This window comes from Pleurodeles waltl, chromosome 4_2, assembly GCF_031143425.1.
Source record: "Pleurodeles waltl isolate 20211129_DDA chromosome 4_2, aPleWal1.hap1.20221129, whole genome shotgun sequence".
NCBI lineage: Eukaryota > Metazoa > Chordata > Amphibia > Caudata > Salamandridae > Pleurodeles > Pleurodeles waltl.
Window position 1 is genome coordinate 125,778,181 of NC_090443.1, and position 19,343 is coordinate 125,797,523.

A 19,343-nucleotide genomic window follows, 5' to 3' on the forward strand; every position below is an offset into this window, starting at 1 on the left:
TTCAAATCATGAACAGACAGACTAAAAGTCTCCTCCAGAAACACTTATGGAACCCTTAGAAGAGGGAACTAATGATGGCCCGCTGCAATAATATTTGCTTACTAAGCTTTCCAGTAGGAGTTGAAGGAAAAGAACCAGAACACTTTGACACTTAAATTCACTCCTGGGTTCTAAGGACTGGCCTCTCCCATTTAGTTATCGAAGAAAAGCCCCAAGCCACTACACAATGGCATATCTGCTTATCTCCTTATTGCCAGGATACTTAACTCCAAATATAATTACTACATCTTCCAGATTGCATGCAAAGGACCATCAATTTTGGCTCTATTCCCTCAACAAAATAAGCATGTGCAGCAATAGCAAATTATCTTGATGGAGTAAACAGAAGCAGAAGGCAATAAATCTCCAATACATACTACTTTACTCTAAAGAGTCCAAGCCTTATTCCTTGCACTCCCAAAAAATCAACTCAACTGGTTAGTTGAATAGAAAATCTTGAAGAGCGCTCAGCTGAATATAGGCATAACAATTGCTCTTTTCTGGACCCATGCCCTTGGAAAGGCAGGGGTGTGGCAGACAGCAAAATAGAGTGGTCTGATGGTGACAAAACAATTATATGTTCAACAAAAGCGGAAAGCAGACTTACCCGTACATAGCTAGCCAAGAGAAAAATGCCATTCTACCAAAATACGAAGTACCTTGCAGGCCCTGGTGGCATTTGCATAATGCTAATGACACGGGACGCACTGTGGTAAGCCGACCTTCTAGTAGCATGGCAGTGCAACACTTAATAAGGAGTCACACTCCATAGCTGTTGTATGTCATTTTAGTATGTGTCACTGGAAAATGCCATTGTCCTAAGACTCCGGTCATATCTATGAATGAGAGCCATGGACTAAAACAAAGGTTATGTGAACAATGATAATTATCAAACCACGTGAATTGGTAATCTGAGCCACCTGAAGTTACTTTCTTTAGTCTTTTCCATTTACTTTTCCTACTTTTTGTTTGATTCTCATTTGACAGGAGGGAATGCTGGGTTTTATGTTGTTGCCATTGTTTTCATTAATGCCATGTTCCCATTATGCTCTCAAAACTTGCATTCAGGTGCTACACACATCTAAATCTGATACTTCGGGTTTTTAACAGAGTTGGGGTTGGGGCAAGGGATATTACTACTTCTTAAGTCCAATTTTACACAGTTTAGACTTGTAAGCTATGTTTCAGATTCTGCTAAACACCTGGCCCAAAGGTCCTACACAAGCACATGGAGTTATGACTAAGGACATTGACACATCAATGAAATGTTGAGAATCATCATCTGGAATGTAAAATGGACTGCGTAATAAAATCTAGGTATGGCAGGTCTAAAAACAGCCAAGAGGCACAACTAAGACATTCTTCACATCCAAGAGCGACACCACAGAAGGATAAAGTAACTTTTTGGGGTGAGATGACTTCTCCATTGTCATCTATGTTGGCTTTGTGACAGGGTTCAAGAAATTAACAATACTTATTAGGTGCTACCTCCCCTTTCAACCACTCCACACATGGAGAAGCACTGGGTCACAACAGTACGGTGTCAGGGTACCCATATACCAGGGCCTTAACATCGAGGACTCTCTATGCTCTACCCAAACTTTCTGTTATTTTCCTAAAACACAGAGTCCTGTTAGAGGTGCTATCTGGAGTGTTGGTGCTGGGTTGGATTAAAATGAACAAGTCACTTACTTTACTCTAACCGCAGATTGCTCATCTTTAACAGACCTGGGGGAACTATGAGAGATTTCAAGTGATTGTGTGCTGAAACCTAACTTAGAACCATTTTAAAATGCTCACAAGGTTATTTCACAAAACGACGATGTGAGAGGGCAGTGAAGAATCACATGTTAGAGTATTCAACAAAAAGACATTACTGAAGGTAAGTAACCTGTCCTTCTGATGGATAATTCTAACCAGACTCATTTTTTGCAAGAATAAATACCACAGCAGTTCCTCCCAAAGGAGGGGAGGTTGGAGGGGTGGACTCCGTTTAGGAAGTATTTTAGGACGTAGCAGAAAGAAATGGCCCACCTATCAAGGCAATAGTGTTTTGTCAATGAATGCACCAACGCCCATGCCATTAACTGTCAGAAGTCCAGAAAAGGCAGCCTTTTTTAAATGCCTTACACTGGCCTTGACCCCAACCTGTTGCAGGTCTCAACGGTAGTAATTTATTCCATAAAAACCTGCACCTGCCTACTCTTCATAGATAGCAGGGAGGCTTTAAGGGATTGTCCAAAGCTCCAAAAGACTGATATGAGGGGGGCTGTCCTCAACAGTATTGCACCTGCCACAACCATTGAGTCTGGGTGAGGAAGGGAGAGTGGCCTGTCACTGGGAAGGCTGGTGTTTGCCTGCCACCACAGAAGATTCAGAGCTGTCACCTGCAAAATATGGATAGAGCCTGAGAGGAAACCCAGATTCTAGGCTCACTGAAATCAGAGTTTCCACATTGCCATCTGGAACTAGGGTAATGTACAAGGTAAGGAGTCCAAGAAGCCTCTGTCCTCACTGAGTCCCTACACTGAACTTGAAACATCAAGCTCACATAATGAATGGCCCAGAATAGGTGCAGTGGCACTTGAACCCCCTTCTGTGTCTCAGACAGCCTAAATGAACCCTCTGCATAGGGCCCTCAAAGAGTTCCTTCTGCGGATGTACGGCAAGACAGTATTAGTCTGAACGGACAATATGACAGTGATGTACTACCTACAGAAAAGCACAATCAAAAACCAACAAGGTGCTGCAGGGCTGGCCTGGTGCAATCAGCCTTGGCTGCCGCGACAGCCTCTACCCCAAAAGGACTGGACCTGTTGTTTCTGCACAGGCTGGGGGAGGTGAAGATTTCTACAAACCAGTCCTTTGAAATAATACATACATTTCCTGTACTGTTGGTGGGACGGAACTGGTGCTGGATTTTCTGAGTGTCATTTCGATTTTAATGGTTTTGGCGGTGATTAAAAGCTTTACACTAGTTACTCTATGTAAGCTTTACTGCTCAGTCCCACAGCTACCCATTATTGAGCAGAGGCTTTTACAGACTAAATCTACTGGTCTACAAGGGATTGATAAGTGTATTATATGGCGTGGTTGTGCAACCTCACCGTGTGATACACCCCATTTCCTCACAGAAATGAAGTGGACCGGGCTACTGCTAACTTACTGCAAGGTGGCTAACGGACACTGATTTGAAGTAATAGAAAAAGAGTAAACTCAGATAGGCGGTGCACCACCAGACAAGTAAGCCATTGGATACAGTAAAAAGAGAGTCCTGTACTCCAGTGGTAAAGATGAAGTAAATCTTCCTTTTAATTCTTTTCAAGTCTAATATTTGGTATTCGCACAATTCTGTAAATGCGGCATATGGGACAGAAAATAGACAGCCAACGTGTTTCGCCCACCAACAAGAGGGCTTCTTCAGGGCTGTAATAGGACATAGAACACAAGTATACAAAATATAAAAAAAAGAGAAGGACATAGTTACATGGATGCTAGAATAATAAAGTACTACATACCAACACAATCTAAAACACTGTTAGAAACAGGGTAAAAGCACGTGAAGGTGCATGAGCGTGCATAGATGATATATCTAAATGAAAAATGTCATACAAAACTCAAGGAAAAATCAGGAAGAGTAAGAATGAAAATGTCACTTACCCAGTGTACATCTGTTCGTGGCATTAGTCGCTGCAGATTCACATGTTTGGCACAGTCCGCTGGGCTCGGAGTATTACAAGTTGTTTTTCTTCGAAGAAGTCTTTTTTGGTCACGGGACCGAAGGACTCCTCCCTCTTCGGCTCCATTGCGCATGGGCGTCGACTCCATCTTAGATTGTTTTCCCCGCAGAGGGTGAGGATGGAGTTGTTTGCTATAAATAGTGCCCATGCAATGGAGTGAATATGTATGTACGTTAAGAGTTTATAATAATTATTTACAAATGTACAGAAGTTTAAGATTTATGATCTACTTCTAAACGGCTACAGGCTTCCCGGGGAGGTGGGAGGGTACATGTGAATCTGCAGCGACTAATGCCACGAACAGATGTACACTGGGTAAGTGACATTTTCAGTTCGATGGCATATGTTGCTGCAGATACACATGTTTGGCACAGACTATAAAGCAGTTACCTCCCCTAAAAGCGGTGGTTTAGCCTGTAGGAGTTGAAGTAGTTTGGAATAATGTTCTTAGTACAGCTTGGCCCACTGTAGCTTGTTGTGCATTTAGTACGTCTACACAGTAGTGTTTAGTAAACGTATGAGGCGTAGACCAGGTTGCAGCCTTACATATTTCGCTCATAGGAATGTTTCCTAGAAAGGCCATTGTAGCACCTTTCTTTCTGGTTGAGTGTGCCTTTGGTGTAATAGGCAATTCTCTTTTGGCTTTAAGATAGCATGTTTGAATACATCTGACTATCCATCTAGCAATGCCTTGTTTAGAGATAGCTTTTCAAAAACCACACATAGGAAATCCAATGAACAGTTGTTTTGTTTTCCTGATTAGCTTTGTTCTGTCAATGTAGTACATTAGTGCTCTTTTGATGTCTAATGTATGTAGTGCCCTTTCAGCCACGGAATTTGGTTGTGGGAAGAACACTGGCAATTCTACTGTTTGATTTAAATGGAATGGTGAGATTACTTTTGGCAGAAATTTTGGATTTGTTCTTAGAACTATTTTATTGTTGTGTATTTGAATAAATGGTTCTTGTATGGTAAATGCCTGTATTTCACTTACTCTTCTGAGGGATGTGATTGCAATGAGAAATGCGACTTTCCAGGTTAGATATTGCATTTCACAGGATTGCATGGGTTCGAAAGGTGGACCCATGAGTCTTGTTAAGACGATGTTAAGATTCCATGAAGGAACTGGTGGTGTTCTTGGTGGTATAATTCTTTTTAGCCCTTCCATGAATGCTTTAATAACTGGTATTCTAAATAGAGACGATGAATGAGTAGGTAAGCAGATATTGCTGCGAGGTGTATTTTTATAGATGAAAAAGCGAGATTTGCTTTTTGCAAATGTAGTAAGTATCCTACTATGTCTTTCGTAGAGGCATGTAATGGTTGTATTTGATTGGCATGGCAGTAGTAAACAAATCTTTTCCACTTAGATGCATAGCAGTGTCTAGTGGAAGATTTTCTAGCTTGTTTTATGACCTCCATGCATTCTTGTGTGAGGTCTAAGTGTCCGAATTCTAGGATTTCAGGAGCCAAATTGCCAGATTCAATGATGCTGGGTTTGGATGCCTGATCTGTTGTTTGTGTTGTGTTAACAGATCTGGTCTGTTGGGTAGTTTGACATGCGGTACTAGTGAAAGGTCTAGTAGAGTTGTATACCAAGGTTGTCTTGCCCATGTGGGTGCTATCAGTATGAGTTTGAGTTGGTTTTGACTCAACTGGTTTACTAGATATGGAAGGAGAGGGAGAGGGGGAAAAAGCGTATGCAAATATCCCGGACCAACTCATCCATAGAGCATTGCCTTGTGATTCGCGGTGTGGGTACCTGGATGCGAAGTTTTGGCATTTTGAGTTTTCTTTTGTTGCGAACAAATCTATCTGGGGTGTTCCCCAAATTTGAAAGTACTTGTTCAGAACTTGGGGGTGAATTTCCCATTCGTGGACTTGTTGGTGGTCTCGCGAAAGGTTGTCTGCTAGTTGGTTTTGTATTCCTGGAATAAATTGTGCTATTAGGCGAATGTTGTTGTGAATCGCCCACTGCCAAATTTTTTGTGTTAGGAGGCACAATTGTGTTGAGTGTGTTCCTCCTTGTTTGTTTAAATAATACATTGTTGTCATGTTGTCTGTTTTGACAAGAATGTATTTGTGTGTTATTATGGGTTGGAAGGCTTTTAACGCTAGAAATACTGCTAACAGTTCTAGGTAATTGATATGAAATTTTGTTTGGTGTATATCCCATTGTCCTTGAATGCTGTGGTGATTGAGGTGTGCTCCCCACCCTGTCATGGAAGCATCTGTTGTTATAACGTATTGAGGCACTGGGTCCTGAAATGTCCGCCCTTTGTTTAAATTTTTGCTGTTCCACCATAGAAGCGAGAGGTATGTTTGGCGGTCTACCAACACCAGATCTTGAAGTTGACCCTGTGCCTGTGACCATTGTGATGCTAGACACTGTTGTAAGGGTCGCATGTGTAGTCTTGCGTTTGGGACAATGGCTATGCATGATGACATCATGCCTAGAAGTTTTAGCACAAATTTTGCTTGTATCTTTTGGTTTGGAAACATAGCACTTATTACCTTGTGGAATGCCTGCACTCTTTGTGGACTTGGAGTGGCAATTCCTTTTGATGTGTTGATGGTTGCTCCTAGATATTGTTGTGTCTGACACGGTTCTAGGTGTGATTTTGTATAGTTGATGGAAAACCCCAGTTTGTGAAGGGTTTGTATGACACATGTGGTGTCGTTTGCGCATTTTTTTACTGTGTTGGTCTTGATTAGCCAATCGTCTAGGTAAGGGAACACATGTATCTGTTGTCTCCTGAAGTGTGCTGCTACTACTGCTAGACATTTTGTGAACACTCTTGGTGCAGTTGTTATTCCGAATGGCAACACTTTGAATTGGTAATGTATTCCTTTGAATACGAACCGTAGGTACTTTCTGTGAGAAGGGTGTATTGGTATATGAAAGTACGCATCCTTTAGGTCTAATGTGGTCATGTAATCTTGCTGTTTGAGCAGTGGAATGATGTCTTGTAGTGTGACCATGTGAAAATGGTCCGATATGATGTAGGTATTTAGTGTCCTGAGATCTAAGATTGGTCTTAATGTTTTGTCTTTTTTTGGAATTAGAAAGTACAGGGAGTAAACTCCTGTGTTTTTTTGTTGTACTGGTACTAACTCTATTGCATCCTTTTGCAGTAGTGCTTGAACTTCTAGTCCTAAAAGTTCTAAATGTTGTGGTGACATTTTGCGTGTTTTGGGAGGGATGTTTGGTGGGAATTTGTGGAATTCTATGCAATAGCCATGTTGGATTATTGCTAATACCCAATTGTCTGTTGTAATCTGTTGCCAAGATTGGTAGAATTGGCTTAGTCTTCCCCCCACTGGTGTTGAGTGAAGGGGTTGCGTGACTTGAAAGTCACTGTTTAGGTGGAGGTGTTTTTGGAGTCTGGAATCTTCCCCTACTCCTTGGGAATTGACCCCCTCTATATCCCCTGAAACCTCCCCTTTGGAAGGAACCCTGATATGGTGTGGTTCTTGTTTGTTGGCTGGTGGTGTCTGTGGGTTGGCCACGAAACCCCCCTCTAAATGGAGTTTTTCTAAAAGAGCCTCTGCTCTGCGGGGAGTAGAGTGCGCCCATGGCCTTGGCCGTGTCTGTGTCCTTTTTAAGTTTTTCAATGGCTGTGTCCACTTCAGGGCCAAAAAGTTGTTTTTCGTTGAAGGGCATATTAAGGACAGCCTGCTGGATTTCAGGTTTGAAGCCTGAAGTGCGGAGCCAAGCGTGTCTCCTTATGGTGACAGCAGTGTTGACTGTTCTCGCTGCAGTATCTGTTGCGTCCAGTGAAGAGCGGATTTGATTGTTTGAGATCGTTTGTCCCTCTTCAACTATTTGCTGCGCCCTTTTTTGGTATTCTTGGGGAAGATGGTCTACGAGAAGTTGCATCTCATCCCAGTGAGCGCGGTCATATCTGGCCAGCAGCGCTTGAGAATTTGCGATGCGCCACTGGTTGGCTGCCTGTGATGCTACTCTTTTTCCTGCCGCATCAAATTTTCTGCTTTCTTTGTCCGGAGGTGGGGCGTCGCCAGATGTATGGGAATTTGCTCTTTTGCGAGCTGCCCCTACTACTACGGAGTCAGGTGGTAACTGCGAAGTAATAAACACTGGATCTGTGGGTGGTGGTTTGTATTTTTTATCCACCCTTGGGGTGAAGGCTCTTGATTTTACGGGCTCTTCAAAAATTTGTTTTGCGTGCCGTAACATCCCCGGTAGCATTGGGAGACATTGATATTGGCTATGTGTAGCCGAGAGGGTGTTAAATAAAAAATCATCCTCTATAGGATCGGAATGCAGTTGGACATTGTGGAATTCTGCAGCCCTAGCTACCAGTTGTGAGTATGAGGTACTGTCCTCTGGCGGTGACGGCTTTGTAGGGTATGAATCTGGATCATTGTCCGGCACTGGGGTGTCGTATAGGTCCCAAGCGTCTTGATCCTGATTATCTTGACTTATGGTAGTTTGCGCTGGTGAGTGCATTTGTGGCGGTGTTTGTGCCGGCGATGCCTGTTGTAGTGGAGAGGGCGGAGGCGTGACTTTTTTAACCACTTTGGCTTGTGGTTGTGCGTCATCCTTGAGGAGACTGATCCTTCTTTTACTCATTATTGGGGGAAGGGTGGATATCTTCCCTGTGTCTTGCTGGATGTACAGTCTTTTGTGTGTAGTCTGATTCTACACTTTGGAGCTCTTGTCCAAATCTGTGCATCTGGCCACTTATTCCTTGTTCCTCTGAGTAGGATGAAGGTGTGGTATTTTTCGGCGCCGAGAGAGAATCTTTTTTCGGTTTCGGCACCGACAGAATTTTTGTTCCTTTCGGCATGGATTCTCGGTGCCGATGTTTTTCGGTGCCGGTATCTTGTTTTTGTCTCTCGGAGCCGCTTTCTCGGCTCCGAGGTTGCTCCATGGCGGTCCCTCGACCGGAGTTGGGTGCCTTCGCTATGGGCGTGCCCTTTTTCGGCGCCTTCGACGGGTCGCCTGTTTTATGGGTCGAGCCATGGCCTGTTGGCAGTGGCGTCCCCTGGGCTTTCGTTTTGTCGATGGTTTTACTTTTCGACGTCTTACTCACAGTTTGTTGCTGTTGTTCGACGTCGGAGTCTCCGGATTCTGAGTCCGGAACCGAGAATGTTTCCTCTTCGTCGTCGAAACGTTGTTTTGTCGGCGTGGACGCCATTTGTAGACGCCTGGCTCTTCGGTCCCGGAGTGTTTTTCTGGACCGGAAGGCTCGACAGGCCTCACAGGTATCCTCCTTGTGCTCGGGGGACAAGCACAAGTTACAGACCAAGTGCTGATCTGTATAAGGATACTTACTGTGACATTTTGGGCAGAAACGGAACGGGGTCCGTTCCATCGGCTTCGATGTCGCACGCGGTCGGGCCGACCAGGCCCCGATGGGGGAATCGAAGCTACCCCAAAGTCTTCCGATGATCGGTGTCGATGTACCTAACTATCCCGATACCGAACGGAACAATACCGACGCTTTCTTCCGAGATTCTGACTAACTTTCCGAACCGAAACACGGAGCGAAAAGGAATACGTCCGAACCAGACAGCAGAAAAAAACAATCTAAGATGGAGTCGACGCCCATGCGCAATGGAGCCGAAGAGGGAGGAGTCCTTCGGTCCCGTGAACAAAAAAGACTTCTTCGAAGAAAAACAACTTGTAATACTCCGAGCCCAGCGGACTGTGCCAAACATGTGTATCTGCAGCAACATATGCCATCGAACAATATGTATCACTACTATGAAAGACAGAAATACGATTTTCACCCAGTGCATGACCAGTCTAAAAGTCAAAAGCACAATGTGAAAAAATTATGTGATAAAATAGAGTATCCAGAACAGGAAACTAGGAAGGCAAAGTTTCCACCTTGTGCAAAATCGAATTTAAAGGTCAAGAAAGATAGTGTAAAAACGAATACACGTAAAATTCAGCATACCAAAATGGTATCCAGTCGGTCACAATAATCGAAATTGCAGCAAGAAGTGAGATGCCTAGCTGGGGAAAACATGAATATTGGTGTTGGCCCTAATATTAAACAAAACAATCCTATTCATCATATAGTAAAAACAAATACTTCCAATAGTAAATACAATAGCTATACAAGAACCATAATTACATGTAGTTTATACATGTCGATATTCACATTATATAAGTAAATATTCCTCAATCCATAAGAATAGAATTTTGATACAACATACCGTAAGTCATTTAGAAGTAATAATAGCTCATTCAAGTAATAATAAACAATATGCATACTCTAATTGGACATTATAGTCCTAATCCAAACCTTGTCTTATTAATCAAAGCGCAGATATTATACTATAGGAAATAGTGAAGTTCATGATCAGTGTTATGGCCCAAGTCCACCGCTCTTATGCGGCAGATCCAGGCTGCCTCCCTTTGACGTAATATCAATTCCCTATTACCCCCTCTGGGGTATATATGGGAATACGGTCAATACCTTGGAACCAAATCTGCGAATCATTAGGATGAACCAATACTATGTGAGCTGTTAATGGGTAATTGGTGTCATTTTTTATAGCACTTAGGTGTTCGTGTATTCTAAGTTTCAAAGAGTGTTTGGTGCTTCCCACATAAATGTATGTATAGCTATTGTATTTACTATTGAACATATTTGTTTTTTCTATATGATGAATAGGATTGTTTTGTTTAATATTAGGACCAACACCAATATTTTGTTTGTTTAAATTCTAATTTTTATAATTTCCAATTGGTCCTCGTTGTTAAGTATTTTTCCATTCCCAGCACACCACCTCTATTGGGCTTTAAGGATTTTCTCTTTTAACCCTTTTCTACATCCACCTTTTTTGTGGTTTGTTCACTCTTTTCTTGTCTAAATAGACGGTGGAATCCAGTCTGTCCTTTTGTTACATGTACTCTCTAGATGGCCTTTCAATTTAGTCCTTCCTTTAATTCTGTGCCCTGGAACACCGACCTTCGGCGTTCCTATTTACTATATATATACCTATGTACAAGTGAATGTTGAACTTAAATGGCTACAGACTCCTGGGAAGGTGGGAGGGTGCATGTGAATCTGCAGTGGAACATACCACGAACAGATGTACACTGGGTAAGTGACATTTTCCGTTCGATGGCATGTTTAGCTGCAGATGTGCTATGCATAGATTACAAAGCAGTTATTCCTCCCATAAAAGTGGTGGCTAGCCTGTAGGAGTTGAAGTTGTTTGAAATAATGTTCTTAGTACAGCTTGGCCTACTGTGGCTTGCTGCGTTGCTAACACATCTACACAGTAATGCTTGGTAAATATATGTGGTGTTGACCAAGTAGCTGCCTTACAAGTTTCAGCCATTGGTATATTTCCTAAGAAAGCCATTGTTGCTCCTTTTTTCCTTGTGGAATGTGCTTTAGGTGTAACTAAGAGCTGCCTTTTAGCTTTAAGGTAATAAGTTTGGATGCATTTTACTATCCATCTAGCTAAACCTTGTTTTGAAATGGGGTTACCAGTATGTGATTTTTGGAACGCCACAAATAACTGTTTCGTTTTCCTAAATGATTTTGTTCTATCTATGTAATACATTAAGGCTCTTTTAATATCTAATGTATGCAGGGATCTTTCTGCCACAGAATCTGGCTGTGGGAAGAAGACTGGTAGTTCCACTGTTTGATATGAAATGGTGATACAACCTTTGGGAGAAATTTAGGGTTAGTTCGAAGTAAGACTATGTATGTGTACTTGTATGAACGGTTCTTGAATTGTGAAAGCTTGGATTTCACTAACTCTTCGCAATGAGGTAATTGCGACTAGGAAGGCAACTTTCCATGTTAGGTATTGAATCTGACATGAGTGCATAGATTCAAATGGTGGGCCCATAATTGGCGTTCTAGGTGGATGATGCATTTCAAACCTTCCATGAAGGTTTTGATAACAGGAACTCTACATAAAGAGCTGTGTTGTATATTTTGCAAGTACGCAGAGATTGCAGTGAGATCTATTTTTATGGATGAAGAAGCTAAGTTTGCTTTTTGCAAATGAAGCAAATAACATACAATGTCTTGTATTGATGCTGAAAGAGGGGTAATTTGATTAGATTGACAGTAATACACAAATCTTTTCCATTTGTTGGCATAGCACTTCCTGGTAGTAGGTTTTCTTGCTTGCTTAATTAATTCCATACATTCAGTTGGTAGTTGTAGATACCCAAATCCTTTGACTTCAGGAGCCAAATCGCTAGATTGAGTATGTTGGGATTTGGATGCCTGATCTGTTGTTTGTTTCATGTTAACAGATCTGGTCTGTTTGGGAGTTTGATATGTGTACTACTGATAGGTCTAAGAGTGTTGTGTACCACGGTTGACATGCCCACGCTGGCACTAGGAGTATTGGTTTGAGCTTGTTTTGATGCAGTTTGTTGACTAGAAATGGAATGAACAGGAGAGGGGAAAAGCATAAGCAAATATCCCTGACCAATTCATCCATAGAGCATTGCCCTTGGATAGGGAATGTGGGTACCTGGATGCGAAGTTTTGGCATTTTGCGTTTTCGCTGGTGGCGAAGCACTTGAGGGTGAATCTCCCACTCGCATGTTTGTTGATGATCTCTGCTGAGAACATCTGCCAATTGGTTGTGTATCCCTGGAATGTATTGTGCTACCAGGTGAATTTTGTTGTGGGTTGCCCATTGACACATTTTTTGGGCTAGGAGGGAGAGTTGGGATGAATGGGTCCCTCCTTTTTTGTTTGGGTAATACATTGTTGTCATGTCGTCTGTTTTGATAAAGATATTCTTGTGAGTGAGAAGAGACTGAAAAGCTTTCAGCGCTAGGAATACAGCTAGCAACTAAGTGATTTATGTGTAACTGTCTGTGTTTGGCGTCCCATTGTCCTTGAAAGTTGTGATTGTTGAGGTGTGCCCCCCAGCCAAATCATTGATGCATCTGTTGTAAGTATGGTCTGAGGCACGGGGTCTTGAAATGGCCGCCCTTTGTATAGGTTTGTGGAATTCCACCACAGAAGGGACATGCATGTTTGGCGGTCTATCAACACTAGATCATGAAGTTGACCCTGTGCCTGTGACCATTGCTGTGCAAGCGACTGTTGTAAAGGCTGCATGTTTAGTCTTGCATGTGGGACAATGGTGATACAGGATGCCCAATAATTTCATGATGAATTTGACAGTGTGCTGTTGGGCTGGCTGTACTTGTGGCAATATATTGCGAAATGCTTGTATTCTTCGTGGACTTGGGCTTGCAAGCGCTGTTTGCGTATTTAGTGTTGCCTCTAAATACTGTTGAATTTGCGCAGGTTGTAGGTGTGATTTTTGGTAGTTTATGGAGAACCCTAGGTTGTGTAGGGTTTGTATTACATAATGCGTATGGTTTTGACACTGTGTATGACTTGGATTTTATTAGGCAATCGCCCAGATATGGTAAGGCGTGAATGTGTTGCCTTCTTAGGTAGGGTGCAACTACCGCCAGGCATTTTGTGAATACTCTGGGAGCTGTTATTCCGAAGGGTAACACTTTGAACTGATAATGCTTTCCTTGAATCACAAACCTGAGATATTTCCTGTGCACTGGATGGATGGGTATGTGAAAATATGCATCTCTGAGGTCTAATGTTGCCATGAAATCGTGCTGTTGAAGTAGTGGGACAAAATCCTGTAGTGTTACCATGTGAAAGGGTTCTGACAGGATGTAAAGATTGAGGGTTCTGAGATCTAATAGTGGCCTTAAGGTTCCGTCCTTTTTGGGAATGAGGAAATACAGTGAGTAAACTCCTGTTCCTATTTGATTTTGTGGCACTGGCTCTATTGCTTGTTTGAGTAATAGAGATTTTACTTCCTCTTGCAACAGGGCGATATGTTGTGTGGAGAGGTTGTGTGGTTTTGGTGGAATATTTGGTGGAGTTTGTGCCAAATTCTATGCAATAGCCATTGCGGATAATTGATAATACCCAGCTGGCTGTGGTAATGGGTAGCCAATTGTTGTGGAACCTTAGCAGTCTTCACCCTACAGTTGAGGTATGAATTGGGAAGGGATGGATCAAGTCACTGCTTTGCCTGTTGTGAGGCTTGTTTTACTGACTGATATTTTCCCCCTGCCTCTGGGGTACTGGCCTTTGTAAGTGCTTTTGAAACCACCTCTTTGATATTGAGGTTGGTAGGCCGACTTTGTGAGGTGGATGCCTCAGGTGTTTGGGTTCTAAATCCACCTCTGTATTGGGGCTTACGAAAGGATGCCCTGTATTGTGTAGTATACAAAACACCCATGGCTTTAGCTGTGTCTGAATCTTTTTTCATTTTTTCAATAGCCGTGTCCACCTCTGGGCGAAAAAGCTGTTTTTGGTTAAACGGCATTTTGAGGACAGCCCGTTGTATTTCAGGCTTAAATCCTAAAGACCTAGGCCATGTGTGTCTTCTTATGGTGACAGCAGTGTTGATGATTCGAGCTGCTATATCTGCAGAGTCTAGGGCTGACCTGATCTGATTGTTTGTGATAGCTTGACCTTCAACTATTTGTTGTGCCGTTTTCTGTTGTTCCTTGGGGAGATGTTGCATTATGTCTTTCATCTCATCCCAGTGCCCCTATCGTATGCCTGAGAGCTCGCTATCCTCCACTGGTTGGCTGCCTGAGATGCCACCCTTTTGCCCGCAGCATCAAACTTTCTACTCTCCTTGTCTGGTGGGGGTGCATCCCAATGACTGAGTTTGCTCTTTTTCTGGCTGCGCTTACCACTACAGAGTCCGGAGGCAATTGTTGTGTGATAAAGGCAGGATCAGAGGGAGGTGGCTTATATTTTTTCCTCCACCCTAGGAGTAATTATTCTAGTCTTAACTGGCTCCTTGAATATTTGGTCAGCATGCTTTAACATGACGGGGAGCATGGGAAGCGACTGGTAAGTTGCATGTGTAGAGGAGAGTGTTTTAAAAAGGAAGTCATCCTCTAATGGCTCAGTGTGCATGGCGAAACTGATAGGATGCCGCCTTAGTTATGACCCGAGTGTAGCATGTACTATCCACCGGTGGTGATGGCTTAGAGGGATAGCAGTCTGGGTGGTTATCTGAAATGGGATCTGGACCATAAAGATCCCATGGATCCACATTGTCCTGCTGTGAATCAAATGAATGTGCTGGTGATTGCACAGGTGTGGGAGTAGTAAGGGGAGAAATAAGCAAGTGAGGAGGAAACGGAGGAGGAGAAAATTGAGGAGGTGGAGGTTTCTCCTTGGTTTTTGGCACTTTAGCTGGTGGCAGAGCAGTGTCCAATTCTTCATGAAAGGCTAATTTCCTCTGAGGCTTTAGATGAGGTGCTGTTATAATTCTGCCAGTGTCTTTGTGGATGTGAATCCTGACTTGCCTTTCATCTATTGCCTCCAATTTTGAGTGTTCCTCAGCCAGTTTATGGCTTTGAGTGCTTGTGAAAGTCCATGTTCCTCTGTATAAATTGGCCTTTTTCGGCTCCGAAGCGGTTTTTTTCGGTATCGAAAGACTCTGGGTGGATGATGGCCTCGGCTCCGAAAACGATTTGAGGTTTCAACTCGAAGGATCGATGCTTGGTGGACTCTGAGACAGAGCCTCGGCTCAAGTCCGGTGGCTTGGGTGGCGTGGCCTTTTTTGTTGCCGAATTTGTGGGTTGGTCACCGAATGTCTTTTTACGGGTCGAGCCACAGCCTTCCGGTAGTGGCGTTCCCAAGGCCTTATGTTTGGGCTTGGCTGGGACAGGGGTAGGCGTACTCACGTGCTGTCCTGACGTGACCGGTCAGTCCTCCTCAGACTCCTGCTCGGAGTCGGACCCTCGAACGGAGATAGCGGTGTGCATGATCTCCTCCTCTACCACATTGAGACGTTCGGTGCTCTTGGATGCCTTCGAGTCTCCGGGCTCTTGTGTCTCAGAGCGTTTTCTTGGAACGGAAGGATTTGAAGGCCTCGCAATTTTCTTCCTGATGGTCTGGGGAAAGGCAGAGATTACAGCCAAGATGTTGGTCTATGTAGGGAAATTTTGCGTGGCACAGAGGACAAAAGCGGAATGGGGTTCGGTCCATGAGGCTTCCACACGGTCGGCCCGACCAGGCCAGAGTTGGGCACACGTGCCCCAAAGGGTGAGTAGAGATGTTTAACCCAATGGTACCGAACTGTCGATAGAGGATGGTACGCGATCGAAACAATACCAACGAGAATTAGAGAGTTTTAAAGCTTTTCTGACGCGAACTATCGGAGCGAAAGGAAACATGTCCTAACCTGATGGTGGAAAGAAAACAATCTAACATGGAGTCGATGCCCATGCGCAATGGAGCCGAAGAGGAGTCACCACCCGATCCAGTTACTCAAAAACACTTTTTTGAAGAAAAACAACTTGTAACACTCCAAGCCCAACACTAGATGGCAGACTATGTGTAGCATGTGTGTCTGCAGCTACACATGCCAAACATATATATATATATATATAGATATATATATATATACACACACACACACACACACACACACACACACCCAGACACCGCACATCAGTCAACGATCCAGACAGTTGTATGCTCTTAGACTGACATAAGAGGCTGCCCTGTGGTCACTTACTGATAAATGATGGCACAGCACACTCATGAAACCACCACATGCTGTAATAACCATATTTCAAGTGATCCAGTTCAAATAGTTACAAAGAAAATATCTCACACAGAAGAAACGTAGGCACTTCAGGCAAGATTACCATTTAAGATGCCTGAGATATAGCGACATAAATAAGCATGGTCTGGTTTTGTCAGAATCTTCTGCCCTACTGGGATGCAGAGGTTCAAACCTTGGAAGTGTTCTTGGAGTGGAGGATTGAGCTTACTCTAAAGTAGCCACTATCTCACATCTTTCTGATTTGGAGGGTAGCAGATACATGCTAACCTTTGTACATTTCAGCCTGCTCACTAAGAAAAGAGACACTGCACAATGGAGGCAAGATGTCAATACACATTTTCTCAAGAGCAGGGCACAGGAAATTAATGATTGCATGGGTATGGAATTCCAACTTTACACATCCAGAGGTTGCTCCCCCCCAAAAAAATCTCAAAATCTGGGGATTCATAACGCAATAGAGAAGTATTGTCACTAGGATGAGGACACATTCAGGATCATAACGCCGCTTAATTACACAATGGTCAGATCAAGGTTTAGAATTTCTGATGTTACAGACCTACCAATGTACCCCTATATCAGTATCTTCTGACCATGTGTGTTGGATGCCAATCAAAAAAGTAAATATACAAAATGGAGATAAAATTGTTTGTTTAAAAACATATTCCAATTCCTTAACAGTTTTCAGTGATCCATTTCAGGTGAAGCAGAAGAAGCAACTGACTGAAGCACTGCCATTACAAGCATGCAGGGACAGGGAGGCTTAAACATTGTACCACTTTCAATACAACAGTGCTGCACACCTAGCTGCATTAATTTAACTTAAACTTAATTTTCTTTGGAAATGTCAAGCTTTCATCAAGTTTGTTGCAGATGCAAACAATACCTAACTTTATTGCAAACTTGCCATACGTTCCCATCAATGGACATAGCTGACCACTGTTAAGGATATTTCCAAGATTTGCTTTCTTAAATAATAGGATAACAAAAAAGTAGGTTTTCCTTTTCAAACATCTGTCTCATAAGTAAAAACGGCTTTCCTTCATTAAGATCGCTGGCAACACTAGCATATCTCAAGGTTTATTATAGACCCGACTGACCATCTGAGGCAGTGACCACGATCAGATACAGATCCACTCGTCAGACAAGGCCACAGATTTGGTATATCGCCCTGCTTTTTTGTAGCCGATTAGTAAGCTAACTCACAGTCAGCTTGAAAAGGCACCAGCTCCATCGGTTATGACACTCAGTCTTATGCCCTCCAAGTCTACAGAGGACTTTTATTGTTGCAGGGAACAGGCTCTCGCATAGACAATGCTCAGGGCTTACACCTTTCTGTTGTAGTTCCATAAAAAGATAGTATAAATTGAAGGAATCATTGGTGAGTGAATGTGGATGAAACCATTCCTCAAAAGCTGCAAGCCTTGTTACTTAAACTTAACAGGGTCAATCTTTCAAAGTGTTTCTTTTGGTGTATGAAAGAGCCCGAGTCTTTCTACTAACAATCAGACACAAAAGGTATTACCCTTATCTTGATGAATAAAAAGAAATACTAAACGTAGCACAGTAGCACATAATGATCCACTATCTCCAAGGCATCAACGGGAGGAAAACTAATTCTCAAGATTCTTAAATAATGATTTGATATGATAAGGGACTTAAGTGACATTTATCATATCCCTGTCCTCCAACAACTACATCTTAGGTTAATATTGTTAGTCAATACATAATGCGCATGCTGGTTCACAAATTAATATTGAAACAAGTAAAAAAAAAAAAGAAAGAAAAGGAGCGAATCAGTCTACACTCCACTAAGACTGGTCCATTGAACAATTCCTGATACTACAAAAGAGCTGGTCGAGGTAATCAACAATTTCAGCTCACTATACATCAATTAAAACTGTAAAAATGTGAATTAACTAAGAAAAAACTGAATATTTTAAAATCATTCACCAAAACAATGCACTCCAAATGCTTGCGTCTCTGATCGACAAATTAACAATATTTGAAGACCTTTAGGTTATGGAGCGTTTTAAGTGATATAAACATAACTTTCAAGACAAAGGCAGTAGAACCTACCGTGCCGCTAACCTTCACGTCATGCAGTCGCCCCCATTCGTCCTCATAGCTGTCTACCATCATAATGCTGTCGTCCTCTTCATTGCCTAGCTCGGCATTCAAGTGAATTCTGACCTCCTCACCTAGTGAGTGCATTCCCACAGCAGGGAACAGACCATCTGGTGACAAGGGCATTATAGTAGAGCCAACCTGATGAAAGAAGTGAAGAAATACCATTAGTGAATGTTTGACTTTTTAAGTTGAACTGCATGACAGTAAAAGGACAGTGGGGGAGCATAATTAAGTCTATTTCTATGACTACCAATCACAATCTTGAAGCTTTCTTTAAGGAGACTTAAGAACAGTCTAAGAAATATGGCTTCCTAAAAGACTGGTTTAAATGTTTGCAAATTTAAAAATCAATGCCAGTAAAGTGGTATGTTTACTACTTCACTTACTAGGCACACAACCATTGTTGTAAGCAAGACACTACACCTGCCACTGAATGAGTTTTCTGTCAGGAGTTCATGCTACGGGGTTGTCTTAGCCGAGTGCTGACAGCATAGCACCACATAACATTCAAAGGAAAGTCAATTATCAAGCAGTGTAAGTGCACCAGAGTGGATTTGAGAGATCGTGGCTGTTGAAAACACATTCTTTTGGTAGTGACAAGGGACAAGGAGGGAACAAATTAATATGTAATTCTATAAGATGCTCCACATATGCAAATGTAAACGGTTTGTAGGTATACCACTGTTTCCATAAGAAGCATTATGTCCACCGTCCTGCTGGAACAACATTTGAACTACTCTATACAGAAGACAACATAACCTGATGACCTCCTTGTTCTGGACTTCTTCGTCCCCAAACACACAACAGCAGTAATCTCTCTCCGATTCACACGATTTAAGG

The 19,343-nt window shown here is 42.6% G+C and overlaps 1 protein-coding gene across 3 annotated transcripts in view; it reads right to left on the reverse strand.

The window, feature by feature from the left end:
- SPRYD3 (SPRY domain containing 3) overlaps positions 1 to 19,343 on the reverse strand; it is a 472,005-nt gene that overhangs the window by 272,336 nt on the left and 180,326 nt on the right. For all 3 annotated transcript variants that reach the window (XM_069230934.1, XM_069230932.1, XM_069230933.1), the window contains exon 6: positions 18,453 to 18,641. In XM_069230934.1, coding sequence (XP_069087035.1) covers positions 18,453 to 18,641 — 189 coding nt within the window. The remainder of the gene's footprint in view (positions 1 to 18,452; positions 18,642 to 19,343) is intronic.